The sequence below is a fragment of the Cicer arietinum genome, chromosome 4 (genome assembly GCF_000331145.2).
Source record: "Cicer arietinum cultivar CDC Frontier isolate Library 1 chromosome 4, Cicar.CDCFrontier_v2.0, whole genome shotgun sequence".
NCBI lineage: Eukaryota > Viridiplantae > Streptophyta > Magnoliopsida > Fabales > Fabaceae > Cicer > Cicer arietinum.
In genome coordinates this window covers 43880899-43899452 of record NC_021163.2, presented here as the reverse complement: position 1 = coordinate 43899452, position 18554 = coordinate 43880899, and the positions used below count along the sequence as shown (strand labels likewise).

The following is an 18554-nucleotide window of genomic DNA, read 5'->3' as shown; positions in this document are numbered from 1 at the left end:
AGACTTTATTGGAATTTTCAGACATCCGAACAAGTTATAACCCCAACAAGAGTTTTGATCTACATTGGTGCAACCTGCATGATATGGATCATGCAAGTTTTCCATGAAACAAGAGGCACAGAAAACAAACCAACATTAAGATTAATATCTCTTGCCAGGTTTACTTGTTACGTGCTCTTAAATTAAGACAAAAACCACTGTATAAGCAGCAGCACCAATTGACCAGTAGGGATGAGCTGAGATGTTAAAGTAGTTTCTACATCTTTGACCGAGTGCGGCTCAAGCTAGCTTCAATTGAACCGTGTGGCTCGTCCGTTGGTAAATAAACATCGTCGTCAAACTGCATAAACATCAGTATCATTTAACAGTTGTACTGATGTCATAGTAGAATGGAAAAACCTAGAGCTCCTTTACATTGTGAAAATATTTTATATTTTTCATTTTCTAAAATTTGTGTTCTTTTTATCTTGTGAGAAAGAGAGAGAATTTTGAAGTGAACTATTTTTATGAAGAGAATATGAAATGCTAGTTAAAAAAAATGCATTTCTAAAAATAATAAACAAATTTTTTACATTTTCATTTTTTTCAGAAATACATGCAATTGTTCACTTTAAAAGTCTCTTATCTACTAGTTAACAAGGAAAATTAACGAAAAAAAATTGAAAAAATGAAAATAAAAAATGTTCACACAAAGTAAGTGGCCCCTATATTTTCACATTAACTGTTAAATTATTACAAACTCGAATCAGGTGTGTCATGGCAATATTTCATAGCTGCAATTAAGGTCATGACTGAAATGTAAATCCAAATGTTGTATGTCTATATTCATTAAAGACCAAATTCCAGTTTTATCTCCTAAAGGAGGAAGATATCAACGGTAATGAAATCAAATTAAGAATTTTAATGGGTTCTATCAACTTCTGCAAGCTTTTCAGGAAAAGAATCAATACCTTTACAATGTGTCCATCCTTGTTTGAGAGATTGACTGGTAGGAAATGAATATTTGGCATCTTTAGTTGAATAGAAGCTATGTCAGGAAACCTGATGCATAACATTTAATTGTTAGTCGCCATTTAGCATAAGCATTCAATTTGTGGCCCTTAGAGAAAAACATGATGCGGCGGTGAGACACCGAAAGAAGTCTTGTCTAGATAAACACCTTAATTAAGTATTTATAGCATAAACGCTTATCATATATAAGTGTTTATATAACAAGAGATAAAATAAAGTCAAATTATTTTCATACAAGCTATAAGTTGTTTTTTTAAGCTATCATGGAGAACATATACAAATAAGCTGAAAATAGCTTATGCATGTGTCATAAACTGTTTTTATAAACTCTCTCAAAGAGTCTCTTAAGTGTTTACGTCGGAAGATAAGTTTGATAGATTTACATAGACACACTGAGAGGGTAGGACAGAGAGAAACCTGTTTAGTGTGGCCTTTCCCATCTGGTAGAGAGTACTTTGAACAGATGGACTATAGACTCCTTCCTTTGGAGAGCCAAAAAATGTGTCAACAAGAACTCTTTTTACATCCAGATACTTGTCTGTAAAATAAAGCGGCTTCTGAGGGATGCTATAGAATGATTCATACGTGTACCTACAACCACATTCAATTTAGAGGCATGAATTCTGTATTTTCCAAGTTAAAGAGAACACAAGTACAATGGTTTCCTTGGCTGGAGGATGTGGTACAAACTTCCATCTTATGATTAACGAATGATACGACAAGTTTTAGAAATTGTTATGAAATTCATCAATAATTGAGCCTGCAGAATCAGCTTCTGAAAGATTGAAGAGTCTGTTTTAAATCTTATGAGTTATGACTCTTCTACATAGCTTACAGGAAGACAACTTTGTTATTACTTCTTGTTTGTTAAAATTCGCCAAGATGAAGTACCAAAAAAGGAATTACCTCCATAGAGCAGTTACTTCTGTTGCAAGCATCCTTTCACGTGTTTCGGGAAGTGCTGTAAACTTGTCTCTTATGAAACCCTCAAAACCAGACTGCTCACAAGTCACACCAAAAATCAAATTCAAAAGAAAATCAGCTTGAATTTTCTTATCATGCAGCAAATTCTTGGAAACTGTTTATAGTTAGTTACATACTGTGAGAAATAATTTTATCAAGAAGTAATTCAAATCAGTATTGCGGATGGCGGGTAGCAGAATATTGTTGAAGGCAAAAAAATCCACCATATAAACACGCCATGGAGGGCATTGCTTCACAAATTGCCTATGGCGATTGTCCAAAAAACCGCAACGCCATGGCCGCCATTTAACTATACTGATTCAGATTTCTTCATGGGAGAAGATGGGGAGCAAAATAAGACAAATGGAGTACTCTTATAGTGGTGTAACACATCCTTTAAACAAAAACTGAGTAACATTTGGAAGAAGCTTCTAGAAACAGGATCTCTAATAGATGTCCGGTAAAAATCTATATGCCCATGAATAATTGAACAAGACCCAATGCTGAAACAGTTTTCTTCATCTATCATTTGAATAAGTTCACATCAACCATGAAGACATGAAACTTCTTCTGTAACCTATTTAAGGAATTGTTATCCTTAACCTTTTACTTATAGAATAAAACCAACTAGTATTGTTACTGAAAATGGGAAAAAAGTCCCTGGTTACAATATGAATCTTCGACACTGACATGTAGACGCCAGTAATAATTTAAAAAATGAAAGTAATTGAATGTTACTACATGTGTCGGTGTCAGACACAGGATACACTTTCAATCGAAGTGTCTCGATGTCGGTGGTACATATCTTTTACCTCTCATCCTCAATGCCAAAGGCCCTACTACTCTGACATGACAAGAAACCTCACTCTCTAAATCTCATTGGTTATTTACAGGAAACATACCTTATTTTTCCTTCCAACAAACGCACTAATTAACCCACTAACTAATTAACTCATTTACTAAGGTACTGAATATACGAATATTAATGTGTGATTATCATTTACAACCAAGAAAGAAATTTTAAACACCAAAAATATAAAATAAATAAAATAAAAAAAGGACATATGGAAGCACAATTGGAAAAACTACATGACAATTAAAGCACAAGTTCCTATGCTATATTGCAAGCTTACCTTGGTTGTCTTCAAAAGTGATAATCCTTCAATGCCAGAAGTCAATTGTAGTGCACCAGACTTTTTTACTATTGCCTCTGTTGTATGCTTCTCGGATCCAAGTTTGAAACCTTACAAAAATAAAATCAAAGGACTTGAGGACGGAAAAGAAACAACCAGCGGTTTATAACTGAAAATTTGGAGGACTATCATATTTTATATAGCTACACCAAAGTCGAATCAAGTATTGTTGCAGAAAAAAAGGATGAAGGTGGGAATAACAGCATTAACAACCAGATCACAAGAACTATCACATCCACTAAATCCAAACCTCATACATATTGTTTTTCTACATAATGATACTTAAATGAAGAATACTGAAAATTAGTTAACTCAATAAATGATGCCAATATTATATACAAGTTTGGACAAAACATTTCAGATTTTATAACTAAAAAAAGAAACATTAGCTGTAACAAAAATTAAATACAAAAGCTAACAAATAACAGAATGATCACATACACCTTTTAAAACAAGCAATATTATTTGTAGTGTATAATAGTGTGACTGACCATGTTCATGAGGTTGACCATCCACACTAACACGCTCCCACGGTTTCTCCACAATATTTACAATAGCAGTGGTAACCTGCAAAAAAACCGAGTAGGAATTTCCTTGTGTTCTACTAAATAAAGATTGTAAAAGAAAATTAAAAGGACAACAGTACGTTGAAAAAGATAGACTGATCAAAATATAAAACTTTAAAAATAAGAAAAGAAAAAGCACAGAGCAAGATAACAAGAAAAAAAGTATGAAATTATGAATAATCTCTATATTGGTATTAAATTTTCAGTCACCAACCTGCCTGTAAAATGATGTAAAATGTTTGGCAAGTAGAATAGCAAAGTCCTCCGCAGAAAGTATTTCTGAACACTCCTTTGCTTTTGCATAAACCTAATTAATTCAAAACTGATGTGAACATATATAATGGAGAATGAAAACTAGATGCAACAGGTAACATATTGCCTTGACATACAGTATTTCTAAACACATGCAAACATTTTCTGTTCTGTATAAATTCATTTTAACATAAACATGTCCTAGAACAAGAAATTGTGATTCAGTCTTGCGTGTATGATTTAACCTTAGGAAGGTGTACTGAATTGGGGGCTATTTTCTCTTAAAAAAGATTTTGTGCATTTTAAAATACTGTAAAAATATAATGACTTATAAATTAATAATATTTATATTGTTTAAAAAGCCACAACTTATTTTCAAATAGATAAAGTTAAGACTTATTGAAAAACTTATTTCACTAAACAAGTCAAGAATCTAAAAAATCTTTTAGGTCTAACAAACCAACATATTTAAATAAATATCATATTATTTATTTTTTTTTGGTGATCATATCATCTGTATTGTTTCCACTATAAAAAAAATTATAATGTGTTAAAATTTTATTTAAAAATTTGAGCATATTTACCCACATAAAATATTTGAATAAACAAGACAGTCTCAATCTTTGAAAACTCATCCTAGCCTATTTTCCTCATAGTCTTATTAGTTATTATCATGCTCACTCGTAGTAGTGGTTTGGTTTTTTCACAATTTACAGTTTATCAAGCATAAAATTCCTACTAATTATTTAACCTATATTTAGACATAAGTCATATTAAAAACATTTAAATAGGCTAATATGTCATAAGACTTTCAAACAAGTACTAATAGGAGAGACTCAAGTCTTGAATTTTTTAAGTGACTAGACTCGATCTTGCAAAAGCAAAACCTATTTTGACTCAGCCAGCTTCAACGGGGAATCATAATATAAAAAAAATAATAGATTCGTAAAACAACCACAAATTTAGTCACTTTAATAAAAAGATCGAAAAAAATCAAATCTACAAACTTGACAAACCCAAATCCCTGATTTTATTTTCACAACATTAAGCTCAGAGAATCAGATTTTGAGTATCAAATCAGAAAAATCCGTCGCATAAGAACGCAACAAACAGAGCTTAAACAAGCAAAAGCTACGGAATCAAACACCAAATAATAATATTAATAATAATAATGAAAATGAGAAAGAAGGTGAGTTAATTACAGTGTTCTTCATGGTATCAGTAGCAACGATATCAGAATTGTCATCACGAATATATGAGTTGACACAATCGGAGAGGAGATTGATGCTGACACGCCACTCAACAACAAAGTGTCGTTTACCATCTTTGCTTTTCCACACGCGAGCAACTCTCACTCTCTCTTTCCCGTGTCTCTGTTCGAATTCGAACCCTTCCACGTTCTTCGCCATCGATCTTATTTTTCTTCTTTTTCTTTCTGTTTTCTACGCTAGTTTAGTGTCTCAGCTCCATCGATATCGTTCTATTTATACACGTAAGAATCTTGATTTGACTCCTCTAAGAAAAAATAACTATTTTTAGAGAACAAATAATATAACTATAATTTTGTTTATTTTAATAATTTTTTTATTTTAGAAGAGCTAAATTTATTATATTGTATCTATGTCTTTCAGTTTTGTCCTTCCGGATTAGGACAATCGCCTTATTGCCGGTTTTACTGTCATTTCAGTGTGCGCCTTGCGTCATCGTCCCTACAAATTGAGTCACTCCTGATTATAATATACTCCCCCGTCCAATGCGAATGCTGATTGCCTGCATTCAACAGAAACTCACAGTCATGCAGTCCTGACGAGGTGGACCGTCTGTTTTGGATCATACGTTCCATATTATCTGATTATGTGAATGTGAGTTTTTCTTAGGGAATCAAGATCGTTTTACAGGGATTCAGCAAAATAAATAAATTAAAATAAAAAATAATAATTTTATTAAAGTAGTTTTATAAAATATTTGATGTATTTATTATTATTACTATTAATGTAAAGTAAAAGATGGTAAACTGAAAAGAGATCTATGTAATATTAAAAAATTAATATAAGATAGCCTTGCGAGTTGGAAAAAGAAAATTAAAAAATTAATATATTTTATTTAAAAAATTATTAAGTATATCGACTTTACAATTATATTTTTTATTTTATTTTATTGTAAGGATAATTTTATTTAGTAAATTCAACTTGTGAAAAAAATAGACATCAAAGCTAATTGATTAAATATTGTTGTCAACAAGCGTCTAATTGTGATGTTAAATGGTGAATATTTTCATAGCATAATTATACACAAATTTGTAGGAAAAATGTATTAAGAAATAAAAGATGGTTAAATAGTGTAAAGATATTTTTTGACTCAATAAATATTTGTAAAGATAAAAGATTAATTTAATGAAAGAAATAAAAAATTTATTTAAAATTTTAAATTAAATTAAAGGATCTCTAACATGATTTTTTTTTTAAATTGATTCTTGTTCGTTCAAGTTAAAATGTATGTTTAGTTTTACCTTTATAAAAATTGATTTAAAGTGATATCACAAGAGGCAACGGTAGAGGCTAAAGAAACAGGATGTGTGAAAATGATATGAACTCATATGAGCGATGATGATTTATATGTTTTATTTAAAATTTCTATTTTAAAGTTATCAACAGAAAGCTGTGAATAATTCAAAACGTAAAATTAAGTGAGAGTAGAAGATATCTTTTAAAATTTATCCATGATTTTTGTTAGGTAAATTTTACTTATTCACATAGAAGATTTCATAGGTAAAAGTATGTGAATAAATTGAAATTTTCTTGTAATCGATTAACTTTTTTGTTTGATAAAAATAATTTTTAATAAAAATAATAAAATATATAGTAAAGTGATATATATTGTATAAAACATTTATTATAAAATTAATTATTTTCACCAAATCACTTGAAAGAATTTAGGTAATAAGTCAATTTATAATTGTTTGATAATCTTGAGAGAGAAACATCTACATTTAATGTTTCCACACTTCCAATAATATTGTCTAAAATAAAACAAACTAATGAGGGGAAAAAAAGAGTATGATCTTTTATGCTTAGTTGATTATTAATAAAACGATGACATGATTTTTTCATTTAAAAAAAAAGCTTTCTTTTCCAAAAAAAGTAAAACAATTTTCCTCATTTATTCATAAAAAAAAAAAAAAAGCTTCTTTTTTTTTTTGATTTTTTTGTATTGATACTAATAATATCTAACCAATCAAATTGAGCATACCCACACTTATTTTAAAAAAAGACTTTTTTATCTTCCAAGATTGGAACAATTCATTATTTTTCACTTTTAGACTTGTAATGAGTTATATAACAAAGAATGAAATAAATAGACTCAAAGAGGCTTAATAAAAGGATCATTGCATGGTAGACTTATTTGGTCAATAGCTTAACAAGAAACAAATGTCTAAATCATTTCAATTTATGCATCCAGACATGAGTCAAATCAAGTTATAGTGTAACTAGCAATCATGAGTGAGATCACATACAAGAAAAATAAAAAAATAAAATGTGTTTCATCCACAATAAGGCTCGAGATCTCACCTAGGTTAATGATCTATCACAGATGATACAAAATTTAGCATTCAAATCCAACTTAGTATACTAAGAATGTAGAGATACTATCCAAATCATGCTACAAACCTCCAATGAAATAACTCACAACATTTGCAACCCCAAAATGTGATAAAAACAAAATACAAATAAAATAAAATAAGCATGCAAAGCAAACACATTTTTGTTTGTTTTTTTTTTTTTTTTTTTGAAATGAAATCCTAAAACAAATAAAATAAAAATTAAATCCTAAAACAAACAATTAAAATCCTAAATCATACCCCACATTTAAATTACACATTATCATCAATAAAAATAACAAGTATAAAATCAGAATAAGGAAAGGGAATTCCTTGTTCAAACTGCTTGGAACTTTGACATTAGTAAGTTTAAACAATTTAGATTTGATTAGACATCAATGACACTATCAACCAAAAGCCAAACTTGTATTTTCTAGATCTAGTTGTTGATTTTACTTCAACTTTAACATAATTTACATTCATATAAAGAACAATAATAGTTGTATTCAAAGTATGTGTGATCGAATGCTATTGATAGAGGGGGGAAGGAGATTTATGGACGATAAACTTTGATTTTAGTTTGTAACAATTCAGTGCAGTTCGGTTCTAGTTTTTAAAAATTAGTTCGGTTAATAAATTGTTTTAAAATATATTTTGGTTTTCAATTTTTATTAGTTAGTTCAGTTAAAAAACAATTTGATTCAAATCAGTTATTCAGATTGGTTGAACACCCAAAATAACATCTCCCAAATTGTAAATTCTTTATCTTAAGTTTGAAGATCCTAAATTCTTTCATTATGCTTCATTCATCCCCCTCTAGAAGATTTCACTCCTTAGTTCTTTTTGTTGTTGTCAAAAGGGGATATTTGTTTAGAATTAAAGATTAACTTTAGATTTAAGTTTAGGACCTAAGAAAATCAAGTAATAAATGTGTTGGAACATAGAGTATAATAGTGCGTGTGAATTCAAAAAACTAGAGTGCCACATTTGATAAATTACACATGATATTAGTATATATAAAGTGGAGCTGGAATAAATGTGGCATGTCCCAAGGGATACAAAGTTTTGTGATGGGGGATGACGTATATCACTTGACCAACAGACATTCGCGTCGTCGTCGTCTTCCCAGCCTGACCTGGGGTTGGGTGGTGTACTAATTTTTAGAAACAAAAATGAAAATATCATTTTATTTGAAGAAAAAAAAATGCTCTTCACATTCTAGTGTTAGCCTCCAACAAGTTTAATTTGGTCGTTCGTTTTTCAATGGTCACTTGATTTGAACTTTCCATGTGTTGACCGTTTTTCTTCTCCAACACTATAAATAGACTACTCATCCATTTGGAAAAATACAGCAAAATTAGATGTACTTTTTAGCTTTCTCTTCTCCCTCCTTTTGCTCGACACACTTTCTAGCCATTTTTCCCTTTTCTTTAGGTCCCTATGATATTTTAGAGTGGTCCTAATACCATTGTCACTTCGATTTCAAAGTAGTCTTTGAGATTACCCAAGTCTTAATTAACAAAACCAAAAATATCTTCGTACCGAAAACACTACCTTATTAAAAATTAAAATTAAAATAATAATAAGAAACATAACAATAGGCACATAACAAATAGGGAAGCATGGATATTCCACATTTGTGTATATGAACATAAGGAACAAGGCCAAATTTGTCTTGTGGGCCTCAATAGGCTCCACATAAGTACAAAACATATAATACATCAAGAAAGCCATCTACATAGACATCATAATATCAGACGATGTGAATGATTACAACATATCAAAATAAAAGGGACTCTATACTTGACAAAAGTGCAAAAAGAGACAGATCCATATGTCTGTCTAACCAAACTTGCTTAGTGGTCATTGTCTATGCCCGATCACCTATACTTATAAGTCATGTTCCCCACATAAATGGTTATCTCTCCAAATGTATATGACACCTTAAACCTCAAAATAATATCTATAATCATTTATACCATGTTTTTATAAAAATTTGCAGCGGATAAATAAAAACTCTTTCAAAGGAAAAATAAAATTTTATGAGTTACTTAGGATATGACATTTCTCAAAATACAAAGGGAACACTTTAAAAAATTTCTTCCTATAAAACTGTGCAATATAAATAAACTGGATTTAACTATAATTTCTTAATTTAATTTCAAAAATTTACTAGTACTTATAAGGTTTTCATTCAAAAATTCGTTTCTTATTAAATAAGTAAAATACAACTATTGACTCTTATTTTTTATATCACCTGTAATAACTGCAATTTCGCAAACACAGATCAAACCACTCAAACACAAACAACGAATGAGGTGATTTTCAAAATCATATTGGTAGTGTAATATAAATAAGAAGAATATGCAAATAAATTATAATAGACCGTATCATAAAACATCTTGATATATCAAAATATTTATGGAAATAACACCATATTATAACATCAAAATTACTCAAGTAAAATCATTGGCTCATTATAAAATGCATTGAATCATCTAACAGAAACTATTATCACTTTTGAAACACATTAATGACAACAAAACGATCACACAAAAATGCATGGTCTTAGACTCTACTTCTTCACAATTTGGTACCATTCTAACTCTGAAGTATTTGTTTAAGAGAGTTGATAATATGTCACCACACAAGTGGACAGACAATTCAAATTGGCCTTGTCTTCATATATCCACTTAACTCAACCCGAGACACATATATGTGACAATCGAGGTAAGTGTGTGTTGCATGGTAGCTTCCGAAATTTGGAGGGCTACCTCCAAGTCACCTAAGAATTCTCCACATGAATTCCTCCAATGTCTAACAATCTTTCCTTAAGGTTCAACAATAGACCACCACAATTAGGCTCATTCAGTTCTATTTCCCCAACATCACCAGACTTGTCAAGCCCTACCTATATGATGCCAAAATAATCTCCACTTCAAAAATTCCTAACATTTATTTTCTTCCCTCGTTGGCCTAAGATACTCCATTAAGACCATCATGTCAAGCACAAGTTGGAATCACCACTGTTGTATCAACTATGGGGTTACTTCAATATTCTCATCACAAATTATCAATCATACATGATTATCATCAACACATAAACTCATCACAAATTTATAACATCATTATCATCATCATCACATAAACTTATCACAAATTTATATCATTACTATCATCAATCGTCACATAAACTTATCACAATGCATTCATCTTTTACTATCACATCACATAAACTTTTATCATAGATACATCTATTTTTTATTATCACATCACATAAACATGTCTAATCAAACATGCACAAAATTCATTCGACACTCAATATCACAATAATATCAAATATCACACATTTAACAAAATTAAATCAATCAACATCTTTTATAAATGTTTTTATTCCATTTTAATCTCACAATTTCCATATTTACATATTAGTTAATTTATCCCTCAAATGGTCACCCCTGTACGTAGCGAGCTCTGAATGAATCATTGAGAAATACGACTTTCCCATTCATTTCATAATATATTATACTCATGAATTCAAATGGTCTCTCACCCATTACCTTATTTCGACGCTTTCACAAGCGAATACAGGTCTACAAGCAAAAAGCCTTTGCTCTTTGTCCTTCAATAGATCTAATTCAACACTTTATAGGTAAACGTCAAAAACAAATTATGAGAACACACTCTAAAAGGGTCAATTTCTAAATTGAGTCAAATAAACTTACCCTAATTTGGAAAATAATCAGTGAATAAAAATTCATTGTTCACACGACCGTATTGGTGTTGATTTCACTCAAATGGGACTTATGGTGTAGAAGAACGGTGCAAAATAACGAATTTCATAAACGGAGAAATCGCATATTTTATAGAGAAGTTGGTATGGTTAAAAATATGAGAAATTATGTTTAACTGACTAACTAAATGAGTGAATCAACATAATTAAATTTGAATAAAAATAAAGAAAGTTTTCTAGAATAGTTATGGATCATCGATGTCGATCTATAGTCTAGTTATTGTGTTTCCACTTCCTTTCACCACGGCTACAAGACAACTCCCTTTTTTTATTTTATTAATACGATTTAAATATGTCCCACACATGGACCAAATCCATTGTTCACCTCATTAATTTTATATTTTACTATTACTATTATTATTTTTATTTTGCTAAAATAAAATTAATAATTATTTAATCTCATTTTTAATACTCCTCTAAAAACCATCTAATTTTCAAAAAATTACTAATATTTTAGAACTAATATATTATAAATTATATTAATTAAAATATTAACTTTAAAAAAAATACATATTACTAATAACTGAAACTCTCATATTTAAAATAATCACTATAATTATAGTTATAATTTTTAAAATACTCACATTAAAATACTACCATCATTAGAGAATAGTCAAAATTATAAAATTAATAATAATAATAATAATAATAATAATAATAATAATAATAATAATAATAATAAATATACCTAAAATCACCATATCATCATAAGTATATAAAAATAAAGGAAATCAAACACAATATTACTACTATCTCAAGACAATTATTTATAAAATAAATAACTAAAAATAAAAAACAGATAGAAATAATTGAAATACAATTATGTGCATACTTAACATTAGTCATACGCACTTCACAATAATTGTGTATGCGCATCGTAAAATCGTCTAAAATCTTATTCTTTAAAATATTACACTAAAAATACTATTATATTTAGAAAAATATATATAATAATAAATATAATATTTGTTATTTATATAACTTATTTAGTCAAATATGTACAAGATTATCAATCATAGAAAACACACATATAAAGAAAGTTAATCAACATATATTCTAAAACAATTTTAACACTAAATTAATTATTTAAAATCTTATTTTATTAATAAAATAATTTAGGCTAAATAGTACTCACAGTCCTTTAACTTAATTTCAGTTAACGTTTTAGTCCTTTATCTTTTTTTTTCCTGAGTTGGTCCTTTATTTTAATTTTAAGTGACAATTTGATCTTTTATGTTTTAAAATGTCAACAATGTAATCCTTTTTTTAAAAAAAATTAAAAAATTAAAAAATTAAAAAAATTCATCAAAATTTTCAAACAAAATCCATAAAATTAATTATCATCTTCAATATAATGCAAATTTCATCAAATTCATAACTTAAACCTTTAAATAAACTCATATTTTAATTATTTATTTGATGAATTTGATGTTGTTAGAGATGAAAATATGAGTTTATTTGAATATTTGAGTTATGCATTTGATGAAATTTACATTATATTGAAGATGATAATTAATTTTATGGGTTTTGTTTGAAAATTTTGATGAATTTTTTTAATCTTTATAAAAAAAAAGGATAACATTGTTGACATTTTAAAACATAAAAGATCAAATTGTCACTTAAAATTAACATAAATGACTAAAATGTTAACTGAAATTAAGTTAAAGGACCGTCAGTGTTATTTAACCAATAATTTATTATAAAATTTTGGATGTTACAATATGTCCGTCTACCAGCCATCCTCCTGCTCATACTGCATCATTAAGTCACTCCAGATCGGGAATCCCATACTTGTCACCAAGTGTGTCATAACCTTTTCAGACATCTTCTTATGCGAGTCTACAAAATAAAGTACATAGAACACAACAACAAACAAAATGGCTAAGATTTACATGTAACCATAAAAATGAGAATATGAAATAGTAAAATATACGTTAGCTGTACAAACAACAAATACAACAACAAACACACAAACATCCTTTATATATTTGTCTCTCAAATAAGGTCATAACTACTCATGAATGCATATCAATGCATACTCGAGTCATTGACGTTGCTAAGGACATCATCCAATATTATGATAATATAATCACATGAGATATGTGCGGTTGTGCCACAAACATTCTCCCAATTACCAAGAGCAATGCTGCCTGAATTCACGTGGAGTCTAGATGTTATAAGTCAATCACAATCTAAACCAGGCCAAGGTACCCTACCTTGTAGTGATATTCAACCTTGTGCACAATATTTAATTGTACTCATTGGGATCCAAACGAACATTCAAACTCGTGCATCCATACACACAACGATGTACTTAACCATAACAACGTAATGCAAATGAATGAGTCTCTTATTCCTTAATTATCCCATGAGTTATGACACTTTTTGCTTCATTTACAACTTCTTCGATTAGTTTACAAAATTATTGTTTTAAAAAAATAGTGATTGTGTGTCGCACCACTCACGAGTCGTGACTTCAAAAACTATTGATACGACCTCATTGTTTAATATTTTCAAAATAATCAAACAGAACCACAACACAATTACCATACCCTCATTTCATGATTAATTAAACATTATCTCACAAGTGCACTCTCCGACACCTGATCTTTGCTTGTCCTCAAGCAAAGTTTGGCTCTATGACAAAGTTAAAGAATAAAGAGCACCATGATTGAATTTTTCAATTTGAGCAAGAATCCTTCTGAATTGTTTAGACTAAATCAGACACCTTCTATATTATGTCAACCAAGTAAGATTAATTCCCGATTCAAAGCGTGTGTGTAGTTAACCTCATTGGTTCTAAGTATTCAATTCCTTGAGATTTTCTTCAACCAATTCATTTAATTCTTCTCGTTCATAAAATTCCATCGCTATTATAGAAAACAATGGTTTATTTTTCATAAGTAATTGGGACATTTTTATTTTATTTAAATAGACAGCTCAACCCTTTTATTCATGCCATTTTTTTCTTTTTAATTTAATACTATTCAACCTTTGACTTGACTATTAGTGCTAGTAATCTCTCTCGAGAAGATTCCACTCCTTATTCCATTTTGTTGTTGTCAAGGGGATAATGGTTTAGGATTAAGGATTAAGTCTAGGTTTATGTTTAGGACTCAAGTAAATCAAGTAATAAGGTCAGTTCATTGAAAAAACTAGAGTCTCACATGTGATAGATTACACACAATACTAGTGTATATAAGATGGAGGGAGAACAATTGTGACATGCCCTAAGTGGTAAAAAGTTTTATTATGGGGAAGGGCACATATCATTCGACTAACAGATACGCGTAATGTTATCGTCGTCTAGCTGACTCGACCTGGGGTTGGGATACAATTGGGTGTTGTACTAATTGTTTAGAAATCAAAATGAAAATATTATTTAATTTGGAAAAAATATTTGGTAACAGTTTATGTCAACATGTGTACGACATATGCGACATATGCATGTTTGCACCCTTCACAATCTAGCGTCAACGTCCAATGAGCTCAATTTGGTCGTTTGTTTTTGAATTCTCGCTTGATCTAAGTCTTCAATTTTTTTGGCTTTTTTTTCTTTTCAAACACTATAAATAGATTGCTCAACCATTTGGAAAAGTACAACAAATTTTGATGCATTCTCCAACTTTCTCTCGTCTCGCTTCTTCTGTCCAACACACTTTCGAGCCACTTTCCCCCTTTCTTTATGTCGCTTTTATATTTTAGAGTTGTCCTAAGACCACTATCTCTTTGGTTTCATAGTAGTCTTTGAAACGATCCAAATCTCAATCAATAAAACCAAAAATATCTTTGTGTCGAAAAAACTTACATATTAAAAAAAAATAAGAAACATATAAATTGACACATAACATATATGGAAACATGGATATCATACATAAATTGGTATGAACAAAAGGCATCAGGCCAAATTTGTCTTGTGGGTTTCACCAAGGTTCCACATAAGTACAAAACATTTAATGCATCGAGAAAGTCATCTACATAGGCATCATAATATAAAATGAGGCGAATGACTCCAATATAGCAAAATAAAATGGACTCTACACTAGCCAAAAGTCCTATGTTCCATTAGGGTGAATGAACTTTTGACTTAACTCCTAGGTCTCAGGTTCGATTTCCAAAGAAAGAAAAACCTTGCTAATTTCTAACGATGAGGGGACGTGATAAGATCATGAGTACAATTCTGATTAGAGAGGTTGGGCTGTTAAAGACAATGGCTAAAGAATCTTGCTAACTCTACAAATTTCGCCAATTACTCAGCCGCAAACTTGTTACATTATTGTAGGTGAATGTATTCCAATTCTTTTTGCTTCCTAATGCTCTTGGGGTTGTACTTGTCAAAAGTACTGGCTGGAAGTGTTCCTTCTCCAAAGGTATCCTTATACTAGTCATATGCGACTTTGCACCTTCCACCAATGTTCTGTTTCACCCTTCAGAAAATGAGTGGAAAAGGTTACCTTTTGTTTGTGCATTGAATAACTGCAAAAGCCTTGTCCATTTTTTCCAACAAATATTGTGACTTATTTGGATTGTGTCTTCTAGAGAAAGTAGGAGGTTTCGTCTTAATAAAATCATAGAAAATATGATTGGTGACTTCAAGTGGGGGTGATTGAGCATGTCCAACATTTTGAGCAAGGTGGTTCACTAGATTTGCAGTAACTGTAACTTGTTATTGCATCAAGTTCATCATTTGATCCCAACGGTCTCCTTGATCCGTCGGTGGAGGGTTGTTTCCCAGCATACCTACCACACCTTCTATGATTCATTGTCATAACTCTGCATATTATACACGAATATTAAGCTATTTAGACTCAATATTTAGTGAAATGATATTTAGAATTATTACAAATAAAATAAAGTTGACGAGTTAAGCTAACAACCCACAGTACAAAGGTTTGATCAACTCTAATATCCTATACTATTAATCTAGAATATAATATTAGACACTATAATTTTAATAATTTAAGCAGTCATGACATTCATAATGAAGTCTTTCTCATAACATAAAATTACAACTCATAATGTTGTAACAAAACACCACAAGTTATCTTGTTAAAGTTTAAAGTATAATCACCCCAAAACATATGTTTAAAGGTTTACATCTACAAAATATCATCTTAAAATAAAGTTTTCAGAACTGCTACAACTGCCAATGTCTTACTTTTTATATGTGAAAACATGAAATAAGGGGGCGCGACAAAACTTCAATTAGTTCCAAAAACTGGAAAGGGAAAGTTTTAAAAAGGTTTTTCAAAAGTTTCGAAAATAATACAATATATAATAAGCATTCATTGTATGAGACTTATCATTCTTTAAAAAAAAAAAATCGTGAAGTAGTTTATCCTGACTGAGAATAAGAACCACTTTAGTGTGAGTTACTAATGTAATTTAAATCTGTGAGTGAAGTAGGTCGTTGACCATGGCCGTCATTAGCGTCCTAAGAAATGTTCTCTCACTTAGTGTTTCAATTCGAAACCCATTATATATCTCACCATAATATGTTATTGGTATTATTTACGCAAGGTATAAATTCATAAATCACAAGTATTATTAGTAAAATATGAATTTAAAATCATTATGTCAATAAAAATCGAACACAAAGCAAAATAAGAATTAAAAAAAAAAACTGTATTTTAAAGTTATCAACAGAAAGCTGTGAATAATTCAAAACGTAAAATTAAGTGCGAGTAGAAGATATTTTCTAAAATTTATCCATGATTTTTTTAGGTAAATTTTACTTATTCACATATAAGATTTCATAGGTAAAAATATATAAATTAAAATTTTCTTGTAGTCGATTAACTTTTTTGTTTGATAAAAATAATTTTTAATAAAAATAATAAAATATATAGTAAAGTGATATATATTGTATAAAATATTTATTATAAAATTAATTATTTTCACCAAATCATTTGAAAGAATTTAGGTACTAAGTCAATATATAATTGTTTTATAATCTTTAAAGAGAAACATCTACATTTAATGTTTCCCACACTTCAAATAATAGTATCTAAAATAAAACAAACTAATGAGGAAAAAAAAAGAGTATGATCTTTTATGCTTAGTTGATTATTAATAAAACGATGACATGATTTTTTCATTTTAAAAAAAAAAAAAGTAGGATCATTTCTTTTCCAAAAAAAGTAAAACAATTTTCTTCATTTATTCATCAAAAAAATTCTTCTTCTTTTTTTTTTTTGATTTTTTTGTATTGATACTAATAATATCTAATCAACCAAGTTGAGCATCCCTACACTTATTTTAAAAAAGACTCTTTTATCTCTCATTGGAACAGTTTATTGTTTTTCACTTTTAGACTTGTAATGAGTTATATAACAAAGAATGAAATAAATAGACTCAAAGAGACTTAATAAAAGGATCATTGCAGGGTAGACTTATTTGGTCAATAGCTTAACAAGAAACAAATGTCTAAATCATTTCAATTTATGCATGTAGACATGAGTCAAGTCAATTTATAGTGTAACTAGCAATCATGAGTGAGATCACATACAAGAAAAATAAAAAATAAATTGTGTTTCATCCATAATAAGGCTCGAGATCTCACCTAGGTTAATGATCTATCACAGATGATACAAAATTTAGCATTTAAATCCAGCTTATTATACCAAGAATACAGAGATACTATCCAAATAATTCTACAAACCTCCAATGAAATAACTCACAACATTTGAAATCCCAAAATGTGATAAAAACAAAACAAAAATAATATAAAATAAGCATGCAAAGCAAACACATTTTTGTTTTTTGTTTTTTGAAATAAAATCCTAAAACAAATAAAATAAAAATTAAATCCTAAAAGAGACAATTAAAATCCTAAATCATACCCCACATTTAAATTACACATTATCCTCAATAAAAATAACAACTATAAAATCAGAATAAGGAAAGAGAATTCCCTGTTCAAACTGCTTGGAACTTTGACATTAGTAAGTTTAAACAATTTAGATTTGATTAGACATCAATGACACTACCAACCAAAAGCCAAATCTATTTGTTGATTTTACTTCAACTTTAACATAATTTACATTCATATAAAGAACATTAATAGTTGTATTCAAAGTATGCGTGATCGAATGCTATTGATAAAGGGGGGAAGGAGATTTATGGACGATATACTTTGATTTTAGTTTGTAACAATTCAGTGCAGTTCGGTTTTAGTT

At 29.4% G+C, this 18554-nt stretch overlaps 1 protein-coding gene across 1 annotated transcript; it reads right to left on the bottom strand.

The window, feature by feature from the left end:
- Nucleotides 1-159: 159 nt before the first annotated feature.
- LOC101500535 (uricase-2 isozyme 1-like) lies at nucleotides 160-5399 on the bottom strand. The gene is given in 8 exon segments (NM_001279099.1): nucleotides 160-340; nucleotides 951-1041; nucleotides 1429-1602; nucleotides 1918-2009; nucleotides 3108-3217; nucleotides 3659-3734; nucleotides 3948-4040; nucleotides 5188-5399. Coding segments are annotated over 8 exon segments (927 nt in total). The 5' UTR covers nucleotides 5395-5399; the 3' UTR covers nucleotides 160-256.
- Between the last annotated feature and the right edge of the window lie 13155 nt (nucleotides 5400-18554).